Raw genomic sequence first — 10,000 nt, 5'->3', positions numbered from 1 at the left:
GGCAGCGGGGGCACGCCGTAGTCCCCCTCGAACAGACCGTCGCTCTCCGTCGAGCTGCCGCCTGCACACACACACACACACGGACGAAGTGTTAATCACACACATCATCAGCATGTAGATCCAGTCAGCGAGACCTTTCAGAGAGACACATCTGCGGAGAGACAAGCTGTCATCCCGGATCAAACAGGCTAAAACCAACGTGCGGTTTGAAACACACACACACATACACACACGCGCTCGCTCGCTGACGCATTTCGTTAACAGCCCTGGCTGGATCGCGGAGCCGGAAGGGGTTCGGTTTCACAGTAGCAGCTGGCGGAGCCGTGCGACTGTCAGCGCGGTGCGAACGGACGCCGCCATTTTGTGCCCTCAGAGAAGCACCTGTCTGGATTGGATTAACCCAACCACTTCACTAACACCGCCTGGACCAGGGGCTACTCTAGGCCTGTCCCCCCCCCTCTCTCCTCTCGCTCTCCTCTCTCTATTCTCCTCTCTTTCTCTCTCTCTCTCTCTCTCTCTCTCTCTCTCTTCTCCTCTGTCTCTCTATCTTCTCCTCTCTCTCTCTCTCTTCTCCTCTCTCCCTCTCTCTCTCTCTGTTCTTCTCTTTCTCTCTCTCTCTCCAGCGGGTGGGGGGGGGCTGGAGAGACCAGCGATCACTTCAGCAGTAAGCACGGGGTCGTCCAGTGACCGCAGGGTTGGCGGTTCGAATCCCGGCTCCTCCTGTCCACATGTCGAAGTGTCCTTGGGCAAAGACACAACCCCAGATTGCTCCCAGTGAGCAGGCTAGCACCTTGCATGGCAGCTGCTGCAATCAGTGTGTGAGTGTGTGTGTGAATGGGTGAATGAGAGGCCATTGTAAAGAGCTTTGGATAAAATGTATAAAACTATATAAGTGTGGATGCAGTACTGTAAGTACAGTGGCCGATCTACTGGACGCCTACAGCTGGCACATATCAGAGAATGGGAATGTTTCAACCAAATCATCAAATCAAATCAAACTTTATTTGTATAGTGCATTTCATACACAGAGGCAACACAATGCGCTTTACAGAGAGCAATGGGAGGGTGGGCATAGGTCCCACCCCTACATATTCCAGAGGGAAGCAAAAAGACAGTTTCACCCGGGGGCCAGAAAAGTGAGCAGTAAAAATTCTTCCCCGACCTCTCTCAACGGGAGCGATCGAGCAAGCTCCTGCTCGAGCAAGAACCAGCGATATACGCTCTCCTTTTAATACGCCTGACTTGAAATAAGTGTTGTTGTAAACGCAGGCAGAGCTACATGTGTACCTGCGGTCTGGGAGTCGCTGGCGCCTCAATCTCAGCAGCTATAAGCCCCTCAGGAGCGTCAGCTCACTGGCTCAGCGAGTCTAAACCGCTCAAATCAGACTCATACTCTCCTTACCCAAAAATGCTTTCATGATTTCCCCGAGCCGACATTATCAGTTTGATCTAATCTGGGTGTAAGAGGCTTTTAGGAACTGACTCATCACTCTGCACCAGCAGGCTCAGACCTCGCGTCCCTACTGTATACAGATCTAGTCCCTACTGTATACAGATCTAGTCCCTACTGTATACAGATCTAGATCTGGTCCCTACTGTATACAGATCTAGTCCCTACTGTATACAGATCTAGTCCCTACTGTATCTGATCAGAAACAACAGGAGGGACTGAGGCCCGGGTCTGTCCTCTACTGACCTGTACTACACTGTCCTGACCTGTACTACACTGTCCTGACCTGTCCTGTACTACACTGTCCTGACCTGTCCTGTACTACACTGTCCTGACCTGTCCTGTACTACACTGTCCTGACCTGTCATGTACTACACTGTCCTGACCTGTCCTGGACTAGACTGTCCTGTCCTATAATGTCCTATCCTGTCCCATAGTCCTGTCCTGTCCTGTCTGTAGGTCTCCCTCAGCATCAGCATCAGAAACCACCTGATCTACCCCAGCGCTCCCCCCCTAACCCCCCCCCCCCTCTGGTGACTGGGCCCTGGGGAGGGAGAGGGAGCCAGGATGTGACACGACGCCAGGTGCCACCGGCTGTCACAGGTCGTCGTCGTAGTTACGGGACATGAGAGAGAAGACGTGACGGTGCGTCACGCTGGCAGCCCAGGTGAACACATATGGGGGGTGAAATGTGCCATTTCTTACCGCACGGAGCGAACTGAGCTGCATACGGAGCTGACAAACGTACGTGTTTACGTGAGTGAAATCCATTCGACTCCCATTGTATTTGATAGGAGGACTGACGTGACTCACGACATTTTGTCCTAGCGACGGCGGCGGCCTGAAGTAAGTCAGCAATGTGTGCATTGGTCGCGGCATTCGCGTGGCTCACGTTAGCTCACGTAATTATGGCCCGTGTGGATTTGCTAACTGAGAAGACAAACCTGACGAACGTCGCTACTTGCCCACGCGTGGTATTGTGAACGTAGCTAACGTCGCTACTTGTCCACGAGTGGTATTGAGGAACGTCGCCGTCACCATCATTAGGTTACTTAAGCTGCTAGTTCTCTTGTTAGCTCTGATATGGCTAGCCAACCTCTGTCCAGTGAGATCAGTGATATGACAACTTAACGTTAGATTATTGAGCCTAAATAATAGCAGGCTACTATCAGATAACCTGGTTAATATATGTTATTATTCCTACTATTGTGCTTACTGTGTGTTGCTGACAAGATAAATTATGTTATATTATTATTGCCACCGTCATTTGGCTTAGCTTATGTTGTCCAGCCACGCCAAGTGCTGTGATAGTAGCTAACTCACTGGTGTTACATTTATTTACATTGTCCCTGCATCCTGTCTAATATGTCTCCATCTGTGTTATGCACCATGGGCCGAAAGAAAATTCGTAGTATATTGTGAAGTAGGGTCATTGGCAAAATAAATGTTTTTTGATCCTGATAGCCCAGTAGGCTTTCTGTCAGCCTCTTATGTCATAACCTGGCTCATAGGGAATAATATGGTAGAAAAGTCTTTGATTCAAGTTAAGAATCAGATTTTTTTTAACTAAAGAGTAACCTATACAAAATAAACAATAAGTAAAAATATCAAAAATGCCGCCACAAAACCAAAGGCCAAAAAGTGTATTGTTTAATATGACGTCAACCATAGGGCTGTCAGGTCAGGAATTATCCTGAGCTTCAAATTGATAGATTTCAACCGCGGCCTGCGTTTTACGCTGTTTTTTTTATTATTTCGTTTTACACTACATTTTATCTATATCCTATGTGTGTAGCCTAGTTGTGGCCTATATTATTCGTTTTTATGTAACGAAATACATTAAATAACTGATGGTGCAGGAATGCAATGGTGCGCGCAGCACACAAACAGGCAAATCATTCGACATAGTAAAATAATAACAACAACAATAACAATTAGGCTACAGATATAAAGGGACCTAAAGGGCAAAGGCAATGTTTTCTGTGCACTAAAGTAAGCTTAGGCTAGGCCTAACACGTTATACATACTGTATATACCAGAAGTTTAGTGTCGTGCATTTATTAATCGGATAGCCTTTGTCTATAGGCGTATTTGACAGTCCTGGAAAAGGCCCTGATAGCCTACCAAAATGAAAAGAAAATCATTAGTGGCCGCTGTTGTCTGTATTTTGTTATTGTATTTTGTGGCCTGTGTGTAGTTGTAGCCATACTTATTATTCCTACAATGAAGTAGGCTACACCACCAAACGCAAAACGCAAACGAGTCTGCTGCACGAGAGCTGCATTCTTTGGTAGCCAGAAAGCGCGTCAGCAACCTGAAGCAGAGGAGCATCGAGTCATTTTTCGTTCCCAGTTAATGGACTTCAGGAACACAGACATGTTGTGAGCATGTAGATTAGCCTAGACCTACTGTATTTGTTAAATAATAGCCTACAGCCTAGGCCACGTTAGCCTACATCTGTTGTTTTAAAGACTTTCTTTTAGGCTACAATAGCCTAAGACACGACAACTTGTCTGTCATTTCATTTATTTATTTATTGATTATCATTTGCTCTAATCTTTCTAATGTTGGGTTGTTTTTAGGCTATACAATGTTGTTCTGCGAATACAGTAGCCTATCGATGCAGCGTAAGCCTCATTTGAGAATAAAGTACTGTAAAGTACTGTATTTGATCAAAGCAAGCACTCAAGTGGAAATTCGGTTATTTTATTATAGGCTACTGTAGGTCTATTATAGGCTAGGCTATATGAGTTTAGTTGGCTATTTGATTGCAATTTTGATGCATTTTCACAAGTAATTAAGGGTATTTATTGGTCTATTATGAGTCTATATGAAACAAATATACCACTTATTGAATTTGGTGCATTTTAACATATATTCCAGTCATCCGGACATTTCAGAGATACGATCGACCTGCGGTCCCGTTGGGTTCGGATGAGTGGGGTCCTACTGTAGCACAAGTGCTCACGTAGCGACGTTAGCTACGTACGCGAATAGCACACGTGCTCAAGTAGCGACGTTAGCTACGTACGCGAATAGCACATGTGCTCAAGTACCCCCGGCCCTGACGAGCGTTTGCTGGGTTAGCTACGTTAGTGAATAGCACACGTGGTCACGTGGGGACGTTCGTCACGTGTGTCTGCTCAGTTAGCAAATAAGTGGCACTTTCCACCCCCCATAAACACACACACACGCACACGCACAAACACACACATACACACAAAGACACACAAACACATGCACACATACACACATAAACACACACACAAACACACACAAACGCACACACACAAACACACACGCACAAACGCACACACACACACGTGCACACACACACACACACACACACACACACACACACAGAAACAGTTCTAGAGAAAAATAGAGAGTTGAACGCTGTGTTTGCACCAGTATAGCAACAGACACCGTAGACTGAAGGGCTTTTTCATCACCACAGTCAGCCTGCTGCCTGAAACAACATAGCCCGATGTTCTGCACTCGCTCAACCACAAAAACACGTGTGCACACACACACATACACACACACACACACACACACACACACACACACACACACACACACACACACGCACACACACACACAATCTCGGTAATGCCCACCTAACCCTCAGCCTTTCAAAGATAGCATGAGGGGATATCAATGATCCCCTCTCTCTCACACACACACACATACACACACTCCCCCATGAAGATATCCGGGGGAATGAGATAGGGAGGATGTCAGCGCTGCCCTCTGTGTCAGAGAAGACAATCTGCCTTCAAGCTGCACCGACGGACGTACACAGGAGGAGAGAGAGATTAGCGTGCTAACGCTACCTAGCCTGCTACAACTCTACTGACTGATGTACCCAGGAGAAGAGATACAGTAGATTAGCCTGCTAACGCTACCTAGCCTGCTACAACTCTACTGACTGATGTACCCAGGAGAAGAGATAGATTAGCCTGCTAACGCTACCTAGCCTGCTACAACTCTACTGACTGATGTACCCAGGAGAGATAGATTAGCCTGCTAACGCTACCTAGCCTGCTACAACTCTACTGACTGATGTACCCAGGAGAAGAGATAGATTAGCCTGCTAACGCTAACTAGCCTGCTACAACTCTACTGACTGATGTATACAAGGGGAGAGATAGATTAGCCTGCCACCTGCACTACACACAGGAGGAGGTAACCTAGCCTGCTACCGCTAGATAGTCTGCTACAGCCCTGCTGACTGATGTACCTAGGAGCAGAGATGACCTAGCCTGCTTCAACTCTACTGACTGACAACGTAGACAGAAAGAGAGATAGCCTAGCGGTAGCTGTACTGAATGACACTGGAGAGATAACCTAGCCTGCTACCTGCAGTAAAGCTCTACTGACTGACCTACACAGGAGGAGAGATAGCGTACAGTAGCCTGCTACCGCTACCTAGCCTGCTACCTAGCCTGCTACAGCCCTACAGACTGGCGTACGCAGGAGGAGAGATAGCGTTAGCCTAGCCTGCTAGCGCTACAGCCTACAGCCCATCACCACAGCCCGCCTAAACAGCTAGCCTCCATCTCCAGCCCTGTGCCTATCGGAGCAGAGCCGGTTACTGGAGGCTGCCAGCATCACTCCGGCGGTGGACGGCGGGGGGTCCCGGAAGTCGAACGTCCTCTCCGACGGCACACACACACACACACACACACATGCATCAGATGGCGTCAGACAGGAAGCAGCTCTGCTGAGCTTGTCTGCCGACCAGCCGTATGACAACAGATGGTCGGTGGGGCGTGGGCCGCTTCACACTGGGAAGGACGGCATGTGGAGTGTGTGTGTGGTGTGTGTGCTTGTGAGTGTGCGTGTGTGTTTGTGAGTCAGTGTGTGTGTGCGCACGTGCGCGTGTGTTTGTGAGTGTGCGTGTGTATGATTGTGAGTCTGTGTGTGTGTGTATGTGTGTGTGTATGGTTGTGAGTCTGTGTGTGTGTGTATGTTTGTGAGTGTGTGTTTGTGAGTGTGTGTGTGTGTGCATATTTTTAACACTGCGTGTGCATGTAATACATTTTGCGACTGCCTTTTTTGCATATTTGAACGCGAAAGGAAGAGTAACAGATTTAATACCATCTCTGGACCGTGACACATCGTCTCATCTCTCTCTCCCAGCAGCTAGAACGTTCCATCAACATCTTTTTTTGTTGACGTTTTCACTATGAGTCTGGGCTTTCACCCGCCCAGAGCAATTTGAGCTTTCCCAGAAAATGGGGCACCAATCAGGAGACTGCATTTTAACTGCTGCTCCGCCCCCAGTCCGTGATTGGTTCCTGTAGATGATGACACGAAATACAGGAGAACGTTAGTAGTAGAAGAGTTCTAGCCGCTCCTGAAGCAACGAGCATTAACGTTAATATTAGTAGAATAAACACAGCCATACTGTAAGTGCTGCTATTACAGAAATATACTTAATAACAACAGTTAAAGAAGAACAGTATGCACTAGCTTCCCAGCAGAAAAGACGTTTTCGCTGTTCTTCCGACTGGATTTGTCAAAAGTTTGATCGATGTTTCGTTACAGTGATTGGCTGAAGGAGTTTGTCTGTCAAGGCCACCGTAGCGAGTCGGGGACGAGATGAATGGCGTGCAAGGTGAAGCCCCGCCCCCGCCCACTGGCTCTATCAGCCGTGTGATTACGGCTGCTTCAACGACCTCTGAGAAGGATGTCACACACACACACGCACACGCACACACCGTACACCAACACACACATACACAGGCACACACAGACACACAGGCACACAAGACACTTTGGCACACACACACACACACACATACACACGCACACACAGGCACACACCGTACACCAACACACACACACACACCCCTCGAGCGCCAGCTCCAGAGTGATTCATGGCGGTGGTGTGTGAGCAGTGAGGCTGCGTGGTGTTAGATATCTCAATTTATGTACAGTGTCTCTGGGCTGCTCGGCCAATCACAGAGCTCCCCACTCAATCTGATCTCCCCGCTGTCCTTGAGGCTGATCCACAGCGTGGGACCGAGGCCCGAATCAATCACTCCTCTCCTCTCTGCTAGCCTGGCGCTGAACACTGCACTGTTCCACCAACCTACACTACCTCAACACTGCAGGGAGGAGGAGGAGGAGAGGAGGAGGAGTAGGAGAGGAGGAAGAGGAGAGGAGGAAGAGGAGGAGGAGAGAGGAGAGAGGAGGAGAAGAGGAGGAGGAGGAGGAGGAGAGAGGAGAAGGAAGAGAGGAGAAGAGGAGGAGGAGAGAGGAGGAGAATAGGAGGAGGAGAGAGGAGGAGGAGAGAGGAGGAGAAGGAAGAGAAGAGGAGGAGGGAGAGGAGAGAAGGAGGAGGAGAGGAGGAGGAGGAAGTGAGCGGTGATTGTCTGAAGTGCTGCTCTCGTCCTGTGTGGGCGTGGCCTGTATCAAACAGCCTGCTGCTTCCCACGCCTGCTACTGCTGCAGGGTGCCCTGATGGGAAAAGGCGGGGGGGTAGGGGGGGCAGGGAGGGCGGGTGTCCACGCCCAGATGGCGGCGTCCGGATGATCGCACCTCACCTGGGCTCCGTGGCTCAAACCCACCGCTATGAACACCTGTTCCATTGGCTGGCGTGAAACATATACTGTAATACGTCATCACGCCCCTGAGGTCTGAGCTAACGACCCCCCTCCCACACTGCCCTGCCCCGCCCCGCCCCCCCTGAAGCCGTATCCGTAGTGGCGCCGGCGGCGGTGGGCGGGGCCGTGTGTCTCACGGCAGTTTGCAGCGCTTCAAGCAGGACGCCTTGGAGGCTGAGCTCCGCCCACAACATGGCTGCTGCGCTCCGTGGGGGAACATGTGTTCCTGTGACACGAGCAGCTGTCACTGTCACCACCCCCCGATGCTCCGCCCTGCGTGTGTGTGTGTGTGTGTGTGTGCGCATGTGTGTGCGTATGTGTGTGCGTGTGTGTGCGTGTGTGTGTGTGTGACAGGGCAGAGCGCTTGCGTCACAGAGCTGTGGCTGAATGCCAGGACACCGTATGGTGCTCCTCTATCCCTGGCACTGAACACACACACAGTGAACACACACACACACACACACACTGAACATACACACTGAACATATATATACCCACACACACGCACTGAACACACGCACAATGACACACACTGAACACACACACACATACACACACACACACTCACACACACGCCGTACGGATCAATAATATCCCGGGCCTGACGTCGATGCAGCGGCCCACCTCCGTGGACAGACGCTCAGTCAAGACGTTTTAACGAGGCAATTAAGGACGCGTCTTCATCAGGACCGGCGGTAACGAGGCACTTAAGGACGCGTCTTCATCAGGACCGGCGCTACAGATGATCTATTCACACACAGGACCGCTTCCAGAACCATAAACCTCAGACCGCTGACCCTCCGGAACTCTCTATGAGCTGAACTACATGTTTGACTAACCCCTTTCACCTCTAACATGGGTTTGTGAGAGAGAGAGAGAGAGAGAGAGAGAGAGAGACGGAGGGAGAGAGGGAGAGGGAGAGGGAGAGGGAGAGGGAGAGAGAGATGGAGAGGGAGAGAGACAGAGAGGGAGAGAGGGAGAGAGAGAGAGAGAGAGAGAGGGAGAGAGACAGAGAGGAAGAGAGAGGGAGAGAGACAGAGAGGGGGAGAGCGAGAGAGAGGAAGAGAGACAGAGAGGGAGAGAGAGGAAGAGAGAGGGAGAGAGGGAGAGAGGCAGAGAGTGGAAGAGAGAGGAAGAGAGGGAGAGAGACAGAGAGGGAGAGAGAGGAAGAGAGAGGGAGAGAGGGAGAGAGACAGAGAGGGGGAGAGAGAGAGAGAGGAAGAGAGAGAGGGAGAGGGAGAGAAGGAGGGAGAGAGAGATGGAGAGGGAGAGGGAGAGAGGGAGAGAGAGAGAGAGGGAGAGAGACAGAGAGGAAGAGAGAGGGAGAGAGACAGAGAGGGGGAGAGCAAGAGAGAGGAAGAGGAGAGGGAGAGAGACAGAGAGGGAGAGAGAGAGGAAGAGAGAGGGAGAGAGGGAGAGAGGCAGAGAGTGGAAGAGAGAGGAAGAGAGGGAGAGAGACAGAGAGGGAGAGAGAGGAAGAGAGAGGGAGAGAGACAGAGAGGGGGAGAGAGAGAGAGAGGAAGAGAGAGAGAGAGAGAGAGAGAGAGAGAGAGAGAGAGAGAAAAGACTGTAGAGGAGAGCCAGTCTCTGGCTGATGAGACACTCCTCTCCTCTCTTCTATCTGCTCGTTTTCTCTCTCTCTCATTCATCTGTCTCTCATCACATAAACCACCTCTCTCTCTCTCTCTCTCGTCTCTCTCTCTCTCTCTCTCTCTTTCAGGGGGCTGGTCAGGGGGGGGAGGAGGGAGGGAGAGAGGGAGAGAGGGGTAGGAGGGAGGGAGGGAGGGAGGGAGGAGGGAGTAGGAGGAGGAGGAGGAGGGAGGCTACGTGTTGCCAGTCAGTCTGCTGGGGTCTGGTCAGAGACGGACCCTGCATGATAACGACCCCAACCTGCTGCCTCAGCACTATCTGAGATACCAGAGGGGGGGAGGAGAGG

General features: G+C 50.5%; 1 protein-coding gene across 1 annotated transcript in view; it reads right to left on the bottom strand.

Annotated features, from left to right (window-relative positions):
- The window catches only part of LOC311317435 (protein TANC2-like), a gene marked incomplete at both ends in the record, with an annotated part of 73,319 nt that overhangs the window by 36,168 nt on the left and 27,151 nt on the right, over nt 1–10,000 (bottom strand). The window contains one exon of the mRNA XM_084448517.1: nt 1–61. This exon is cut by the window's left edge and continues 122 nt beyond it. Within this exon, the coding sequence (XP_084304643.1) occupies nt 1–61 (61 nt within the window). The remainder of the gene's footprint in view (nt 62–10,000) is intronic.

The sequence above is a fragment of the Borostomias antarcticus genome (genome assembly GCF_949987555.1).
Source record: "Borostomias antarcticus genome assembly, chromosome: 14".
NCBI classification, from domain to species: domain Eukaryota; kingdom Metazoa; phylum Chordata; class Actinopteri; order Stomiiformes; family Stomiidae; genus Borostomias; species Borostomias antarcticus.
The sequence above is the reverse complement of the archived record's forward strand: the minus strand, read 5'-3'. Positions and strand labels throughout refer to the sequence as shown.